Source organism: Aspergillus foveolatus, assembly GCF_047715535.1.
Source record: "Aspergillus foveolatus strain CBS 279.81 unplaced genomic scaffold BDW70scaffold_3, whole genome shotgun sequence".
Classification (NCBI taxonomy): Eukaryota; Fungi; Ascomycota; class Eurotiomycetes; order Eurotiales; family Aspergillaceae; genus Aspergillus; species Aspergillus foveolatus.
In genome coordinates, this window is record NW_027396067.1 from 692189 (window position 1) to 709847 (window position 17659).

General features: G+C 52.0%; 6 protein-coding genes across 6 annotated transcripts; 4 read left to right on the top strand and 2 right to left on the bottom strand.

Moving 5' to 3' along the window:
- Positions 1–352: 352 nt before the first annotated feature.
- BDW70DRAFT_127818 (lytic polysaccharide monooxygenase auxiliary activity family 9 protein) lies at positions 353–1991 on the bottom strand. The gene is made up of 3 exons (XM_073735329.1): positions 1160–1991; positions 1041–1083; positions 353–982 (listed from the first exon to the last, which is right to left on the bottom strand). Exons 1-3 carry the CDS (start codon positions 1677–1679, stop codon positions 682–684), a joined length of 864 nt encoding a protein of 287 aa, XP_073600292.1. The 5' UTR covers positions 1680–1991; the 3' UTR covers positions 353–681.
- Positions 1992–6022: 4031 nt separating this feature from the next.
- On the top strand, positions 6023–7901 carry BDW70DRAFT_127821 (endo 1,5-alpha-arabinase). The gene is made up of 5 exons (XM_073735330.1): positions 6023–6955; positions 7041–7228; positions 7284–7312; positions 7409–7464; positions 7530–7901. The coding sequence occupies exons 1-5, from the start codon at positions 6174–6176 to the stop codon at positions 7753–7755; spliced, it is 1281 nt and encodes a 426-aa protein (XP_073600293.1). The 5' UTR covers positions 6023–6173; the 3' UTR covers positions 7756–7901.
- An 89-nt stretch (positions 7902–7990) lies between these two features.
- On the bottom strand, positions 7991–9730 carry BDW70DRAFT_168772 (uncharacterized protein; the record flags this gene model as incomplete). The annotated part of the gene is made up of 3 exons (XM_073742545.1): positions 9429–9730; positions 8764–9367; positions 7991–8710 (listed from the first exon to the last, which is right to left on the bottom strand). The coding sequence occupies exons 1-3, from the start codon at positions 9557–9559 to the stop codon at positions 7991–7993; spliced, it is 1455 nt and encodes a 484-aa protein (XP_073600294.1). The 5' UTR covers positions 9560–9730.
- A 571-nt stretch (positions 9731–10301) lies between these two features.
- On the top strand, positions 10302–11003 carry BDW70DRAFT_127824 (uncharacterized protein). Its single transcript, XM_073735331.1, has one exon. It carries the CDS (start codon positions 10324–10326, stop codon positions 10582–10584), a length of 261 nt encoding a protein of 86 aa, XP_073600295.1. The 5' UTR covers positions 10302–10323; the 3' UTR covers positions 10585–11003.
- A 1475-nt stretch (positions 11004–12478) lies between these two features.
- Positions 12479–13481, top strand: BDW70DRAFT_64571 (extracellular proline-rich protein). The gene has a single exon (XM_073744463.1). It carries the CDS (start codon positions 12606–12608, stop codon positions 13434–13436), a length of 831 nt encoding a protein of 276 aa, XP_073600296.1. The 5' UTR covers positions 12479–12605; the 3' UTR covers positions 13437–13481.
- A 606-nt stretch (positions 13482–14087) lies between these two features.
- On the top strand, positions 14088–16097 carry BDW70DRAFT_168775 (major facilitator superfamily domain-containing protein; the record flags this gene model as incomplete). Its single annotated transcript, XM_073742546.1, has 6 exons — positions 14088–14228; positions 14309–14483; positions 14577–14647; positions 14724–14892; positions 14954–15379; positions 15438–16097. 6 exons carry the CDS (start codon positions 14088–14090, stop codon positions 16082–16084), a joined length of 1629 nt encoding a protein of 542 aa, XP_073600297.1. The 3' UTR covers positions 16085–16097.
- Between the last annotated feature and the right edge of the window lie 1562 nt (positions 16098–17659).

The window sequence follows — 17659 nt, forward strand, 5'->3', positions numbered from 1 at the left end:
CGAGTAGATCGTCAAGTGCATTCAATTGTCTATATATAATCCCATGGGTATTTACGATTCTTCAGCTTTTTTTTTTTTTTTTTTTTTTTTTTTTTTTTTTTTTTTTTTTTTTTTTTTTTTTTTTTTTTTTTTTTTTTTTTTTTTTTTTACCGCGCTGTTTGCTCAGAAGGCCCGAGTGGTATCGTGCTCTCTTGTAGTTAGCCCTATTTCAAAACCTCGCCTGCTGCCGGGAGTCAAGATGGAGAGATATTTGCCTGTGAGCAACTGACAGTACCTTTTAGATGAAGCTTATTCTAGAAGCTTTCTCTAATAGTAGGATTACTAGAATAATTCTGCAAGCTTTAAAAGTCATTTATAACTCGCAGTACCCGATTTATCACTGATATACGAACCATACAATACTAAGTCCTTATACAGCAGTGCGAAGATAACTGTTTGAGCTGCTGAAGATCGCACCTAAGATAACTAAAGTACAAGCACTCAACTCTCAGAAAAGAAGTTAATCCTAATACAACACCCACAAGTAGAAATAATGCCAGGGCACATAAAGACCCTGGCACTCTCTGCCTGTACTTTCCGACCCTCAGAAGATGAGCACCCGTAGCCGAGCAATGGCCCACGGTCTCTTGTTCAGCTAAGCTCTAGTTAAGCACCCAGATAAGCACTCAACTAAGCAGTCAGCTAAGCGCGTTGGTGGCTGAAGTCACGAGCGTGCTCGCGGCGGTAGAAGCTGCTCTGGCAAGTGCCAGACTCCTTCTGGTAGGGGTACTCATTGGAGTCTTCCGCGTTACTTCCATTGTAGGAGCCAGTGCCAGAGCCAGAACCACCAGTATAGACAGCCGGGCCGGGCATCGGGTAGTCCTTCATGCCGCCCCAGACGCTGAAGTTGAACGAGGGGTCGTCCTTCTTGTAACCGCCTGGGAACTTGATGGTATCCTGCGGGTTTCCATTGCCACCACCGGTGACCTTGACCTGAGCGCATCTGGACTCTGTCAGTACTCGCATGGATAGGGGCTAGAGAGGGATCAAGGGTAGCCTACTCGTAGTAGAATTCAGCCTGTCCATCGTGTGCTCCATGGACGCCTATCAAAAAGTTAGTACCTTGCCTCTGGAAACGACAACAAGAGAAGTAAAGAAAGTGGAAAGAAAGAAGACGCACCGATATGCTCCGACCGGATCAGATACTCTCCATCCGGGAGGTCAGCAGGAATGGTGAACTCGATGCGGTCCTTGTCCCAAGTACACCAGGCATCGGTCTTGATGTCCTTGCTGGTGTCGCAGATGCCCTCCTCGTGGATCTTGAACCAGTCACCATCGCCCTCGTACTGGTTGGCCGCGCCGGGCGCCTTGGACATGTACACCAGGCCCGGGCCGGGGTGCTGCATGGTCGCACCGACGCCCAGCTTCATAGCCAGCTTGGACCCAGCCTTGACCTCCGCAGTATCCGTCTGGCCTGCAAACGTGAAGGAGCCCTTGTTGCAGCGGAAATCGGGCATATCCGGGGTCATGTCGTCGCGGGTGTTGACCCATTTGGTAGGGTTGTACTTCGCGGGCCGCGTGTTGGAGCGAACGTACTGGTTAGGAGTGGTCTCCTGGCCGTCGATGACGAGAGTATCGAAGAAGTAATGGGCCGAGACCAAGGGCGCGATGGCCGCGGTAGCGAGGAGAGACAGCTTCATGTTGAAGAGTAGACGAAAGAAAAGCTTGGAATGAGGGTAACGTTGGAATGCAAAACGAGTTGGGACCGGCCCAGAGAAGAGAGTGGAAGGTAGTATAGTAGAAAATGAGCGAACGAGATAATACACAGTTGGCTTGCAGCTGTTGAGATTTGCACGAAGGGAAATGCTCCCTTATATAGGTGACGAGCGCAGTGGACATACCGTCTTCAAACCCGCTTAGACAGTATATTATATCTGGACCATCTGTATACTAGAAACATGCCGAGACCGTCAATACCACTTCCCATTTCCTCTATGTCTCAGCCCGCGGCGGGACTGCCGACTGTCAAGCTTGGAGAGCGTTCTCTAAACGCCCACTAGCCAGAATGGTCTGGCCCAGGAAGCCGGACTAGCGGAGTGGAGGGCACAACAACATAAAATTCTCGAACCAGATAAATTCCCTTAAAGGTTATATAGTTCTTTATTTAGGCTATATAATTTATACGATACAATCGATGATTGTACTATCTGGTGCTGCCCACAAAGAAATTGTCTGCATGGTTATCGTTATCCTTGGCCATACCGCTACCAGTATGGCTAGATGTTCGTTTGATATAGGGCAAGCACAGGGCTAGGCCAGATAGCTGCCACGAGCGTCAGACTTGAACATCTCGTACACTGTATTAGGCAGCAGGCAAAAGAATATTATATAATGATTAGAAAGAAAAGAAACACTACAAAGGTGCTACGGAGGCTTTCGAGCTTTGTATTACCTATAACCTGAAATAGTTAGGGGCCTTTTGAGACCAGGGTCCAAGACCCTTTTAAGGCTTTCCAGTGGACCAAGACCCACAAGGCGTAGTATGAGCGCCGTCAATATTCGAACCTGAAACCAGTCCACTTTGCATTACGGGGTCAAAGCTCGTGTTCGGCAGTTCACTGATGCTTCCATAGCCGAAAGGAATATTGGCTCTGGCTTGATATCAGACGTCATGTTGGCCCGCTACTCATGCTGATCATCTCGCCGGAACTAAGCATACATACCATGTCCTGAGCAATCGCTGCAGATGGAAGACCGACCGAGGTGGAAGGCAGCTACCATCTGCACATTTTGACGAGTGTTCTGTGGAGAACTTATGACCACTTCATCCAGTCCCCTCTCGATGCGTTGGTACGGGCCAAAACCCGTCCCTTGGCATCATATCTGTCTCATCCTGCGACAGCATCGGACGTTGCCCTGAGGTCTTATGTAGGGATACCAGTCCCCGGCCTTCAAGCGGGCGACAACCTCAAAGGAGGTGTGCAGGCAGCTGAGGCCTGCATAGGCGAGGCATTGGAAACCGTACGTACGGATGACTGGTTGAATCAGACCTTTGAGGCAGAGCTCCGTGGCTAAGCCAGCAGCGATCTACACGGGAGACTGGCGGTCGTGCCTGAATAGAAATGCACAAAAAATTTGCCGTAGGTCTGTTTGTTGATGTCCATCTCTAGTTGCCAGCGCCTTATGGCTCTGGCCTGGCAAATAGTCCGGAGACTTACGTGGATTATTGAGTGAAAAGACGCTAAATCCGGCCTCGTCCATTCTAGCCCTCAGTACCATCGTCCGTCCACGGCGCCAAACTCTCAGGATTCGGTAGTGGCCCACCCTCACGAATGCCGTTTACCAAATAGATGGTCCGGCGAGTACGCGGTCAAAGTCCCTCGACAACTACGAGACTGTGTACAATGCCGTGACGGCGACCACCCTCGAGCCCTGGTACGGCTCGACACCCGCGAGCCAGGGCAGCGCGATTTCAGCCATCACCGGCTAAACGCCGGGGTGGGCCTCACGCTAAGGGCGAAGGACGTGGCCTTCGACGCTAACGTAGAAACAAGCTGAGGGTGATCTCTGCGTGGAGCAGACCTCGCTTCGACGGGCTTGGTAGGGGTGTCTCCTGGGGTGGTGGAAGGAGCTATTACCCTTGCTTCGCGCTGGCCACTGAGTTTATGCCTGCGAGGGTATTGAGCAGTAACCTGATCAGCGGCTGACAAGGGGCGATGATCCTCAATGTATATCGGGAAGAGATTTCATGAGTCAATCGATTCTCTCCCTTGCGATGGAGGTGTGGCGGCTGGCGACACATTCTGTAGCAAATAACCGCTGACCGCTGGTAGCGGTGACCGGTCAGCCTGGGCCTGCAAGTGGCGGATCCTCCGCAAGACTTCACTTCAGTGGCTGCATCAGCCGGTCATGTTTATTGCATACGATGGTGGACATGATGGGGCGGCTAGATGCGGCGAGCTCGCCTTGTTCCGTAAGCAACCTGAGGTTCTTTCTTCAAGACGGCCTGAAGCCGGCTTACCGTAAGTTTAAGCGCAGCAGTAACTCGGCATGGGGTGGGCGAGTCTGAATAGGACTACATGCTACAGAGCTGCTCTTCTCAGGACCTTTTGTCAGGGTGCAAGAATCCGGATATAGAACCTAGTATAGCGTTCTAAGGCCAGCCATTCGGCAAGTCGTCTTGACTGTCTATCAAGAACATCCGCCGAGTCGGTTTGCTCATGAATATTTGTTCTTTCTCATCTCTAATACTGTTACCTTGATTGGATACTCGAAATCCATCCGCTGGTATGGTTGATCCACAACTGATGCGGCTGCCCGATGCGGCGATGCGCGATGCCAATATGGGAAGTAAACCCTAGCCTGACGTTGTCAATGCGAGACATCTATTCTCAGTCGATCGGCAGGGTCAAAACCGTCTCAGCCCAGGTCGGATCGGCCCATCGCTTGGACCTGCACTTTTACAAGTTAATTCTTCCCCACCGTAGAATAATATTCACTGGGAATGACAACTTTCCTCGGACAGGCCTGTCAACATGTCGTCCATTGTGGAGTGTGCAGTGGCAGTGTGTGGTAGTGAATCGAAAGAGCCTTCCGGCATTGTCCCTTGCTCTACGGAGGAGAGCAGAATTTGCCGATCTACTGATAGGAATGAGCATCAGTACCAAGAGTGGGATCCTGCTAAACCTTTCAGTGTGTCGTCGAACCGCAGGACGCAGGACGCCAGCTCTAACAACCTCGGATTCTAGAGACGGACTAGAGTCTTGAGGTAAGCTTGAACTGCCTTGAGACTGAGGCGGGTTCCGTCTATAGAAGGATCTCGATCCCTCTATCCAGGAAAGTCAATAAATTTGGCAGGCCGACAGGCGATTGACCCGATAGCTTGCTCGTGGGCCCTGGTAGACCCTTGGGCCCCTGGTGCCGCTGCTAAAGAATCAAGAGTTGGAGCTTAGACCCACTGACTTCAGGAACGCCCAATCCTTATTGTCTCACCGAACTCCCAAGGCAGACGCGTTACAGATAGAGTGCCAGATTGGTCTCCGCAGGAACCCTGCAGTACGCTGTGCTTGTGTTCGCGTCTGCGTTCGGCACTGATAAACACGATTAGAGGCGACCATATGGATGTAATCACAGCCAGGAGACTGTTCCCATGTCTCGCCCGAGGTCAGATAGCGGACGTTCCAGCGAGGATCTGTATAATGCGGTGGTCGCGGTCTCCTATTTTGATTGCTGAAGGCCGCCAGTCCAGACCGGGTGTCGTGAAGCTGTTGAGGGTGATTGCCAGAATTCAGGTACAGCAGATTTCAGGTTGCATATGCAGTTTAGCTAAAGTTTAGAGAAAGATTATTGGGTTTAAGAATAGTATTGAAATAATAGCTCTAGAGTACGAAGAACTTGGTCAATAACCTGGTCACTTGTGAGTTTCCTGCATTCGGAGACGCTTACTAAGCATCGTGCCAAGCCTTTTTTAATACTCCGTATATCCAAGCGAGCTTTCTCGACATCCATTGAACAACCTATTCAGCTAAAAAGGGCTAACCCTCCTCGAGAGCTAAGTTATGACTAATATACTGGTTGTCAACCTCTTATGAGACATACCCACAGCACGTGAACTGTACTGCTCTGTAACCGCCCTATCCATACGCCCCACCTCTTGGGCTGTGCCCTGCCGCCTGCGTCAGGTAGTAGCTGGTGTAGGGGATCAGGGTCAGGATTCCTAGGGTCGGATTAAGGGTTCAAATTAATGAATATTGTTGAGTCTAATTAGAGCTGGTAAGCTTACGTTGGAACGTCACCCTGTCTAGGCTCTTAAATTGAATAATTCCGTACCTGGTCTATACTACCTGACGCTATACCGTATTGTATGATCACGTGCTAGTTCTGCAAGGGCCTGGACTCTCCACGTCATACTGTCGATTGTTTACTGTGCTGTGCGCCCAACCATCTGAGCCGGTCTGAACCAGCCTATAGGCGGTAGGCTAGAGGCATAGCGCATGTTGCTGCCTGGCTGGTAAATCATCCTGTTTGATCTGCGATCCCGATCGTTGAATCACATTTTTCTCCCTAGCTTGGAGCTATGTTGGAGCTATGACGATGGCCAGATTTCCTGCCCCTATAGCTTCCGGATCTCCCTCGGCCGAACCGAGTCGTCCTTCGACCGTCCCGATTGCACCTATAGAACCCTCATACTGCCAATGGTCCATATCACCCTGCCTGGGCTGCTCTTCTGCCTCTGCCTCTATCTATCTATCGCTCCCGCCAATCCGCTAAACGCCCACGCCCACGTCTCTGACACGACCGCCTTCCCGCTCCCCAATGAAGGCCATGTCGCCGCCCACGATCCCAGCATCATCCGCCACGACGAGCACTTTTACCTCTTCAAAGGCGGGATTCACATTCCCGTATTCCGTGCTTCGAATCTGTCAGGACCATGGGAACGACTCGGTACAGTGCTGAACGGGCTCAGCTTGGTCCAGAAACAGAACCAGCGGCGGCCCTGGGCGCCCATGGTAACGCAGTGGAAGAACCGATTTTACTGCTTCTACTCGATCAGCCAGAATGGGAAGCGCAATAGTGCCGTTGGGGTCGCATCGAGCGATTCAATAGAACCGGGCGGCTGGACCGATCACGGGGCGCTGATTAATACGGGGCATGGGCCGGGGTCGGGGGTATACCCATTCAATGTATCGAATGCGATCGATCCGGCGTTCTTTGCCGATCCCGTCACGGGACAGCCGTATCTGCAGTATGGGAGCTATTGGAAGGGGATCTTCCAGCTGCCGCTAGCGGAGGACTTGCTGTCGGTTGAGAATGCCACGCATCCGAACGCGGACCATCTTGTTTTCTTGCCGAAGAAGAAGCCGAAACCGAACGAGGGGGCTTTTATGAGCTACCGGGCTCCGTATTATTATGCTTGGTTTAGTCACGGGCAGTGCTGCCATTTCAAGACGCAGGGGTTCCCGAAGGAGGGCAATGAGTACGTACTCGGGCTCAAGCTCGGGCTCGGTTGGCTGTGAAAGAGATTGGCTCGGCTTGGCTAACTGGCTGTGCTACGTGTACAGATATAGCATTCGTGTCGGGCGGTCAACGAGCGTTCATGGGCCGTTCGTTGATCGTGACAACAAGGATCTACTTGATGGAGGCGGCTCTGTAGTATACGGATCAAACCACGGGAAGGTCTATGCCCCCGGTGGGCTGGGCGTCTTGCCTGGGGCTAATGGTGAGCCTGACGTGCTGTACTATCATTATCGTAGGTTGCCTCTTCCCGGTTGGAGCAAGGCAGGGCTGTTGACATTCTCTTATAGACAATGCCAGTATCGGCTTCGCCCAGGGTGTGCGTGACCCCGAACTTCTTACCCAGGATTGTCATGTCTTACTTTTATTTTTTTTTTTTCCCTTTCCTTCCTTTTTTTTCTGACGATTATCGCAGGATGCACGATTAGGCTGGAATTATCTTGACTATGTCGACGGATGGCCTGTCCCGAGGTACGTTCGCACTATACCCTATCATCAGATCAGAGAATCGATTCAGCTGATGCTTTATACCAAAGAGCCCCCTCAAATCCCGGCAACAGCCTCCAGCCCCCTTCGTCTGTCTCTCTCCAGATCGTCGCATTCCTGTGTATGTGTTGCCTAGCCACTATACTTGCGCTCGCCTATAAGGGAGTTATGACTATTGGCCGCAAGACAATGGTGCCCCTTGTTGCAGTTTTGTTGATTGCGTCGGCTCTTTGGACCCTACATCGAACCCGCACCCAAACCTACGCCCAGTATTGACTCTCGACTTGTGAGCGTTGGCTTCTAACATCGAACAACAGGTTTGGTGATTCTGTTCACTGTATGATTATATCGTTACGAATTAGATGCGTGCATGGGTCATATATGGGGACCCAGGGCGTTGGGATAGATTTATAGAATGGTTCAGTTATAGAAATATAGAGTCTACATCTCTTCTATCCTCTATACCAGTGCCAACGATTAGTTACACTGAATGTATTAGCCAGCCATCGAGTTAGGCCGGCACCTTCAACGCCTCAGCAGCCGCCTCATTTGCCCTCTTCCACATCCGAACCCGCCTCTCATGCCCCGCCGCAAAATCGTCCGCCCACTTTTGCTCAAACAAAGGCAACCTTCTTCCCTTCGTACCGTCTGGCTCGCCGGCAATAGCCCGAAGCTGTTCAAAATACTCCTCGAAGTCCGGGTAAACCATCAAGAACCCCGCCCCGTCGCCCTTGACAGCAATTCGGTCTTCTTCCCACTTCTTCTGCTCCTGTAATGGCGGTAATCTAGCCCTTCCAGCTAGGACCCGCGCCGCGGCAACAGCCTGCCACTCAAAGACCTTAAATGTGAGTCCCGCGCCGACGGCACCAATAAAGACCAGGGACGGGTCAGACTGGTGGAAGACATGCAGATACAGGTCTGGGACGCGGTTATTCCTTATTGGGATTTGCGGGAGGAATGGGAGGGTCCATGTGAACCCCGTGCCGAAGATGAGGTGGTCTACGCCAGAGACGGAGGTGCCGTCTTCAAAGTGGACTGTTCGGGACCCGTTGGTGTCGGCAATATGAGTGATTGCGGGACGGAGTGAAATGGAGGGATGCTTGAATGCGTGGTCGCCGAAGTAAATGTTGTATTTGCCGCGGGTAACGGCGTAGATGGGCGTTTGGGCGGTGCCTATGAGCGAGACGGCCGTGTCGGCCGCAGAGACCGAGGCGCCAATTATTATTACCTTCTGTTCGTTTTTAGCTTGACGACTTGTGGGGAGGAGAGGAAGAGGATGCATACCCTTCCTTTATATTTTCCTGGCCCGCGATATTGCTTCGCATGCTCCACGCTCCCGGGATACTTTTCGGCAAATTCCTTCAGTCCAGGAATAGACGGGACATAAGGCACATGGTAGTGCCCTGACGCGACAACCAGCGCATCAAACGTCTCCGTCCACCAGTAGTCCATCCCCTCCTTGCCCTCTTCTTCCCTGCCCGCCTTCCTCAACGTCAGAATCCATTCGTCCGTCTCCTCATCCTTAACAGCCCGCTCAACGGTCGTATTATACTCCACTAGATCCTGGTACCCATTTCGATTCAGCAAGCTCTCCACATAGCCGCATATGACTTCATGGTGCCTGAACGGCGTGTCTTCGCCATGTAACCCGATCGACCACTCCGAGCGAACCGTCGGGATTTTCTCATCGGGCCCCGAGTACTCCATCACACTAGCGTCGACATTCGTGTGTAGATTCGGGTAGATGTGCGAGTCTATGTAACGGTGCGCCTTAAGCGGGGGGGTATAGCATGGTAGACCGGCCGGGATCTCAACTGGTTTGTCAGCTGTTCTAGCACTCAGATTGTCGATGTCCAGCGGTTCTGCCCGTTCTGTTTTCCGAGATACCCTGCGCATGAAGTTAGCGGTAGATCGGCGGAGTACTAGACACAAGCAAGGATATAGTATACCAATTCCCACCGGCCTTCTCTTGCCTCTCGAAGACACGGATAACGTCGAAAGCACCCTCCTGCACGAGTGCATCAACTGCAATCGCGCCGGAGGGGCCGGTGCCGACGACTGCGACGCGTTTCAAAGGCATGGTGCTGATATATGCACCCTTCTACGCTGTGCGGTAGATGGAAATTAAAGCTAAAGGCACCGCAATTGAGTGCGAATGTCAATCCCGCTGATCCAAACCACCAAGATAACAGTTCAAAAGGTGTCAATGAGGGGCGTTCAGTTTTTAAATGCTGCACAGTCTGCACTGCGATAAGCTCCTTATCTGCCACTGCTGGGCATAAAGTTCCCCGCGCCTGGTGAAAGGAGCATCTTGATTGGATATGAAGTAGATTGTGGAGATTATCACCATCAAGTGCCGGGATTGCATCATTCGGATGGAAGGATGCATTTCAGCTGGTAAATACTCATATACAGAGTATCAGGGGCCTTTGGAGACTGATGAGTATATTGGGCCATTTGGAAGAAGTCGGAGGCGATAAAGAGACTGCCATCGTCCACTCCGTATTTGGTAGATCATCCTGGCAGGGTAGATTAGTTCGTTTTCGTCTAAGATATGCTTGTTGCTGTTCAGTCTTACCGTCGTTCTTAGGCTTCTCGTCATAAACAACGGATTGGGGGGTAGGCTTAGATATGTAGCCACCCATACCAGGCTTAAAGAATGTGGAAGGAGGATGGTTCTGAATCTAGTTTTGCGGTGTTACAAAATGAAACTAATCCGATGATAGTATAGTTATTTATGCATAATGAGCTTACTAACCAGGGGCTGACACAATTGATGCACGCCTTCCGGGTCACAGCTTAAACTCAACCATCACAAACACTTTACACCCAGTACTTAATTAAATGTTGGCTCCTCATTCAACAATGCAGCATAGTAACAAGCATTCATATCGAAGGATGATTCTGTTACTTCTGAATACCTTGGGTTTGCCAAGCACCTTGCGCAGTCACCCTCTAAAAGACGGCCGTTGCGTTTCAGATTTCCGCCGCAATCAACTCTCGACCGCCCCCCAACCTTCGAGTCTGACAGCGACACAGGAATTTTGCCCATTGCGGAGTTTTCAGCCAAATGCCCCGGAGTGTCAGTTCTGCTACCTGGGATAAGGAGCTGAGTCTAGGCTCTGTTCTGGGCGTGAAGTCTGTTTAATCTCAAACAGCACACGCGGCTCTCCAGCTTCTGGATTCCTCGAATCAACTCAGGCGCTTCCCCCAGAAAGCCCGGTGTATGGTGTCGCCATCTCAAGCCAACTGAGAATACCAGGTCCAGAATGACGAAGCCTGCTCTTACTACCGACGGGCCGGCCGAGTTCGGTATTTGATAGCCAAAACGCTGGCTGTATGAGCCTCTAGGGGCAGTCGTTTTTCCCGCCATCCAAGTGGGAAACGGCACAATTGAGTCTGTCTCTGCTTTCGACGACAGTTGAAGAAGGCGGCTATGAATAGTATATTGGATGCCCTTGGAGAACCGTAAGGCTCCATCAACTGGTTTACAAGGCCGGACTCATCTGTTCGCGACAGTGCCATCAGGTCTAGACTGCGTCTAGTAGCCATTTTTGCCAGACCTGCGGGGGATATGGAATACGGAAAAGATCATCCTATTCTGAAGTTCGTGGACGTGATGCTGCTTAGGTTCGCTACCGAGTCCTTCGTCTCGCCGTCTACAATCTTGCCGCCTTGCAAATCTTATCTCCAACTGGGCATTCCGCCGAAAACAGTCTTTGAGTCTGCCTTACGGACGGACTGGCATATATTTAATCTTTGGTTCCCGTAGGTTGACGATGATGGAATCGTTCAACGAATTTTCTAGACGTGCAAATGCGTCAATTGACTCGGATCATTACCAAATCTTTCGCCATCTGAGAAGGGAAAACATGCTGAAGAAGGGTGAATTCCCTTAGTTAATTCAGATCCTGCGGTCTGCCTGGAGACCGGTCCGTGATAGCAGTGTTCCTGGATGGTAGATGATCTCTTCGGAATAAAGTGGCCCAAGGTGCTGATCGCCGGAATAGGCAGTCCCGCGCTCCCAGACTTGGCACCCCAAGCATTCGCCATCATTCGTCTTATTTCCCAAGGATGAAGAATGATAGATGGTGATGTGTGATATGTGCTCTGGTCCGTGGACGGCCCGGGCTTGCAGCTCCCATATGAGAAGTGCCCCTGCAGGAACGAATTGCAGCGAGGATGTAGATGGCCCGGATTAATGTGTTTCAAGCACGAGGATCGAGGCCTGGAACTTTGCCGAATTAAACGTGACGTGCAGTGTTTCACATATCAGGACAAGCACTCTTAGCGCTGGAATTCGTCATTCGGCGAAGATCCTTCCCCACACGGGCACGGGTTGCCTGCCCTGCCAGGTCCCTCGAACAGCCGTGGCCGCACGAGTGTTCCGCGAGTCTTTTGTCATGTTGACTTTGATCCCGTTGTCGGCGGCATGGCGAAAAATTGAGCAACGGAAGAATATCGCCGGACAATACTGGAGGTCCCAGTGGAAGTATCGCATCGTCAGCCCTGGCCGAAATCTAATCAATCAATATCACGGACGGCTTGAAAGTAGTGATCAGCCCTGTTGGGTCCTATCAGGGCTTAGGATGGTCTCGTACCGCGGGTTAAAATCGGGCAGAGCATGCCACGGCCATTTTATTCATTAGGGGTAATTCAAAGACTCTGAACAGCGTACAATCCACCACAGTAGTTCGCGCACATGGCGTCGTCCCAGACAGGAACCGACTCCCGGCATGCTGGACCGTCTCGGGCTGTCGGTCAGAAAAGCACGCCATGCGGTTCAGGACTCGACCGCCGTTCAGACTCAGAATGAGCTAATTTGTGGTTTCAGTTTCACCAGCATCCAAGCTTAAGTGCTTATTCCGACCTCGGGATTCCAGGTGGATAACCGTTCTGAGTTTCCGTCCCTTGCGCTAATGCCTGGCCTGTTTCTAGTCCGTCCCAGCTCCTGTATCCAAAAGCTATAAAGAGTACTGCCATCCCATCCGTTCTGTCGACCGGCCAAACACTCACTCACTTCCAACTTCACTCACTTGACTGAATCTGGTATTCGTCATCTACAACGCCTGTCTTTCCCTTCTTTTGCTATACAACGTTCCAACCCATTCTTTTACTTTTTCAAAATGAGATACTCTCTTGTTGCATCTGCCGGCATCCTGGGCTGCGCCCTTGCCCTTCCTGCTCCTCAGTTCTCTCCTTTCCCCGGTTCCGGCGGCAGCGAGGGTGGTGAGGGCGGCGATGCCCCTACGCCTACCGGCGCCGTTCCATCTGGCTTCCCTGGTGGTGACTTCGGTGGCTTCCCGGTGCCTTCTGGCGGTGCCACTCCTAGCGGCTTCCCCGGCTTCCCTGGCGGTTCCAACGGACAGGGTCCTTCTCCGTCTGGGTTCCCCGGCTTCCCTGGTGGTGCCTCTCCCTCTGGCTTCCCCGGCCTTGGCGGCGATGTCCCCTCTCCTTCTGGCATTCCCAGCTTCGGCGGTGACGCTCCCTCCGCTTCTGGCTTCCCCGGCCTTGGCGGCGATGTCCCCTCTCCTTCCGGCATCCCCAGCTTCGGCGGCGAGTCTGGCGAGTCCGGTGAAGCCCCTGCTCCTACGGGCACCTCGACCATCAACGTCAAGCGCCAGTTCGGCAGCCTCGACGGTGACTCTGCTTCCCCCTCCGGAATTCCCGCTCTCGGTGGCTCCAGCGACAGCTCCAGCAGCGGCGGCGGCTGGTTCGACTTTCTGAGCGGCCTCTTCGGTGGCGGCTCCGACTCGAGCTCCGGCTCCGGCTCCGGCTCTGACTCTGGCTTTGGCGGCTTTGGCAGCCTCCCCAGCGGCATCCCCAGCGGCGTTCCCACCCCCACTGGCGGCTCGCCTTTCCCCAGCGGTTTCCCTGAACCCAGCCAGGGCGCTCCCGGCCCCAGCGGCTTCCCCAGCGGTGCTCCTTCGCCCAGCGGCTCCCCCTTCAAGGCGTAAGCCATAGAGGTTACAAGACAATTACGCAATAATTGCAGGATGAGTACAACACTGCCGGTCGGTTGTTGATATGGTATATCGGGATGGATTTGTGATATTAGGTGTGGATAGTGATTGAGGTGGTCATGTCAGTCAACAGCTTGGTGTTAGGTTGGGAACCGATGTATCTAGCATCAATACATGGCCATGGCCCAAAACTTTCTCTCCGTACTCACCAGCGGTGTAAGTAGACAGTGATAGGGCAGAACAAGCCCACGCGCTACAGAGCTCTCGAGGTAATCTGCAAAGAGGAAGACCCTGCTTGCATAGGCCCGTCTGTGGGGCTACAACACTAAAACCCAACTTAGGGTACTTAGCCCTACATTGACTCGTGTTAAAGACTCCAAGCTTCCCCGCAAGACCCGCCTCCACATTTAACCCCGGATTCGACCATATGCTTGGTCCCTAGCCGGATGCTGCAGAGTAGCTGTGAGGGGTTGCAAGATATGACAGACTGTCCCACAAAAAGCCCCGCAAGTGGCGTTCCCCAGGTCTACAAGGCAGTATATATCACATACCTCTCGGCTACCATTCATTCCCCTGCAAGAATGAAAATCTTGTACCTCCTACAGCCTCTGCAAAATAACAATTACACTCACATTCGCCACCAAGATGACATCCCAGGACTATCCCCGTGAGGGCGCAATCCCAGGGACAGTCGACCTAACAACCACTGAAGGCGAAGCCTCCAGTGCCAGCTACGGGCAAGCACTCTACCCGGTCCCTACAGATGATCCCAATGATCCTCTCTTGGTAGTGACACCTTCGCCACTCCTTATTTTCCATCCGATTTCCAGTCAAGCACGCTAACAGTGCTGGTGCTGGTGATCCAGTGGCCAAAGTGGAAGAAAACCTCCATCCTCGTCATCGTCTCGATCTACTCCTTCCTCGGCAATTGCTCCCTCGTCGGTCCATCCGTGTACATTGATATCTACAGCGAGGAATTTGGTATCCCGCACGCTGAGGCCTCGGGGCTGATTTCATATCCCAATTTGGCATTTGGGTTCGGTGCGCCTTTACCCCGTCTTCCAGTCCCAGCAATGTCCCATTCTGGTCCCTCTCAGGGAATATAAACGCCTATGTCTAACGGTTTGCAAATAGGCTCGTTGGTGCTTGTACCCATGTATCTTAAGCTAGGGAGGCGGTTTGTGACGCTCTTTTCCATGGTCATGGTCCGTACACTTCTGCCCCTGCCCCTGCCCTCGTCTACACTTCTACCGCAGCTGAACGATACTGAACTGTGGATAGTTCGTAGCCGGCCTCATTGGCGCCTCTCGCGCAACTACATTCGCCGGTCTTATGGTCGCCCGTGTTTTTCATGGCTTCGGCAGCGGAGTATGCGAATCTCTGCCTGTACAACTCGTGAACGATATCTTCTTCCTACACGAGCGGGGGAAGAGGATTGGGTATTACACTAGTATATTCTCCAGCCCCAGTTTACTGTACTAAGCAGGAGCGACTTAGCTGATAAAGTACAGTCTGCCTTTGCCTTGGCTCCACGGGCCCTCTTTACGCGGGATACATGCTGGCGGGCGGGTACTCGTGGCGGCTATTCTTCTACGTCCTTGCGGCGTTTGCGGGGGCGCTGCTTGTAGCTGCGTTTTTCCTGGTGGAGGAGTCGAGGTTTCATCGGCCGGAGATACCGCAGGTATCCATGGCTGAGGTTGATCCCCAGATCAATCAGGCGAGCACTGAAGATATGGCAGAGGAAGAGAAGGAGACGGGACATGCAACGGAGGTTGAAGCCGTCCCTAACCCTAGCATTCCCAAGCGCCGAAAATCCTTCATGGAAACCCTCAAGCCCTACGCCCCCATCGACCACGAGGTAGAGTTTTTCGCCACCATCTTACGCTCCTTTGCGTATTTCCTTGTCCCCGCTGTTCTCTGGGTGATCACAAGCTACGGTAGCCTAGCCCCTGCCCTCCTCTCTACACGTTAACAGAGCTAATATGGCATGGATAGGCATATACATCGGCCTGGGCGCCCTAACATTCAACTACACTTTCCCTCTTCTCATAACCTCGCCCCCCTACAACTGGCCGTCCACATCAAGCGGGCTGGTAGCGGTAGCGACGATTCTCGGCTTCGCAGTCGCCCTTCCTTTTACACCAACTTCCGACATTATTGCTGCCAAACTGACGAAGAGAAACTCCCACATCCGCGAGGCAGAAATGCGCCTGCCTGCCCTCCTACCCGGTCTTCTCTTGGCGCCCGCCGGCCTAATAACCTACGGGCTAACCGCAGAGAACACTTTGCACTGGACAGGGTACTTTGCTGGTGTCGCGATGACGCAGTGTGGAGCATACTTCTTCTTCACATTTACACTTGCGTATGCGGTCGACAGTTACTTTGCCGATGTGAGCGAGATGTTGATTGCGATGAACCTGGGGAAACAGGCAGTCTCGTTTGGAATGGGAAGCTACCTGTTGGCTTGGATTGAGGACAGTGGGTATGCGGTCATCATTGCGGGGGTGTTCTGCGCGGTTGCTGTAGCCAATAACCTGATGGTTGCAGTGTTCTGGATCTGGGGGAAAAGTATCAGGAAACAAACTTCCAGGGGATGGTTGGGGAGTTTGTCGAGGAGAGAACAGAGTAGAACAGTACTGTGATGGTGGTGCTAGGGCTAAAAGAAACTGACACGGCGGCCCTATACGTATGTCTAATAGATAACCAATAGTTCTATTGGTAAACCAAGTGCAGTTATTATCCGGATAAGGAAAGTCCAACGCTTCATACTGATGTATATCTATCCGAAGAATTTACTTAGTGCTCTCGCTCTGTATCCTACCCCAGCATAGTATAGCATCATTCATAGCCTCTGTCTCAACCGCATAAACGGCCCCTTAATCCTCCTTTAGATCTATCCAACCCTTTTGGCTACTTTTGAAACTGACAGTGTGTCTCCTCCTGGGGCCCACCCTCAGCACAATGACAAACCACTCGAACCCAGTCTCAGAGTCGTCCTCGCCACGTACAAAAGGTCATGTCTGAACAAGACATGCACAAACGACCAACGTAATCTCCTTTCCCCGCCATATCTACGCAATGCAGGACCGGATTTCAGGCTGAATAGGAAGAATATCGGCTAATTTTCTGTCGTCGTCAGTGTCCTCATGCTGATCTGCGCTCGGCATCCACCGCTCAGGCCTTAACGCATTCGTATCCCGGAAATACTCCTCTGCAGCGCGTAAACATGGGTGCCTATCTCACCCCTCCGGAGAGTAACGACCGGATACTGTCGCGCCTCCCCTTAGTGTGCGGCGGGGATTCATTCCCGTTCTTGGTGGTGACGGGAGAAGGGCTTCTTCTATGCAGACCTGGAGGTATACATGAGAAGCGGGATCAGAGCGAATTACCAGTGCGTCAAGAAGTTGGCTCAAAGTTCGTAAGTTTTGTTAAGTGCGAGGGTTGTGGAAAAGATGGATACATGTTGAAACGTGTTGGAGCTCGTTATTGCGATTGTGTCGAAGCCTGCTTCGTTGGGTATCTGAAGTACAACGAGTAAGCGCTATCGGTTGGCAAGCTTGAGCATAACAGCAAGAATAAGCTGCGGTAATCGACCTACAACTCCTTCCCATACATACGTCGACTAGTCTTGGATCTTCAGTATAGAGGCAGTGGAAGAGGTCCATCCGCTGGCCATGGTTCCCTAGCTCTACGCGTTCTTCTGATTGATTGTAGATCTCGACCCGAGTTTCTTATAAACCGAGCAGCGGTGCTAGAAGGCTCATTTCCAGCTTGAAGTGCTATATTTAGAGCTGAACAAAGCACTGGCTGCACCCAGTGTCGTTTAATAATTACCAGGTATTCCTAACCAGGGAGGCGACCAAAGCATGCCGGCGGATGACTTGATCCGCAATATGGATAATATAGTGCAGGCCTGACAACTCATCATGTCAAATGAGTTCACAAAGCAAAGACGGCTCATCTAACGCAAGCTGATAGTCAAATTGCCTGGATCTTGACAGTGCCTTTGTGACATCCGCTGACTGTCCTGTAGGTGTGGTCATTAGAAGCGCTCAGAACGCTGCAATATTGTCAAGGATGCCTTGCTCAAACCCTTCTAGCGTCGTCTCAGAAGATATAAGCGTCAGAATATTCCGTCGGGTTCTACTATAATTTAATGCTGGATACTGTACTCGGGATACGCCGGCTGGCTCACTCAAATACAATCCAGACGTCGT

Excerpts from the sequence above, each read along its gene's own strand:
- BDW70DRAFT_127818 (XM_073735329.1), bottom strand. The coding sequence starts at position 1,679 with ATGAAGCTGTCTCTCCTCGCTACCGCGGCCATCGCGCCCTTGGTCTCG. Across the intron at positions 1,084-1,159 it reads GATCCGGTCGGAGCATATCG|GCGTCCATGGAGCACACGAT; the intron begins GTGCGTCTTCTT and ends ACTTTTTGATAG. Across the intron at positions 983-1,040 it reads CAGGCTGAATTCTACTACGA|ATGCGCTCAGGTCAAGGTCA; the intron begins GTAGGCTACCCT and ends GACAGAGTCCAG.
- BDW70DRAFT_127821 (XM_073735330.1), top strand. The coding sequence starts at position 6,174 with ATGGTCCATATCACCCTGCCTGGGCTGCTCTTCTGCCTCTGCCTCTAT. Across the intron at positions 6,956-7,040 it reads TTCCCGAAGGAGGGCAATGA|ATATAGCATTCGTGTCGGGC; the intron begins GTACGTACTCGG and ends CTACGTGTACAG. Across the intron at positions 7,229-7,283 it reads CGTGCTGTACTATCATTATC|ACAATGCCAGTATCGGCTTC; the intron begins GTAGGTTGCCTC and ends ATTCTCTTATAG.
- BDW70DRAFT_127824 (XM_073735331.1), top strand. The coding sequence starts at position 10,324 with ATGTTGGCTCCTCATTCAACAATGCAGCATAGTAACAAGCATTCATAT.
- BDW70DRAFT_64571 (XM_073744463.1), top strand. The coding sequence starts at position 12,606 with ATGAGATACTCTCTTGTTGCATCTGCCGGCATCCTGGGCTGCGCCCTT.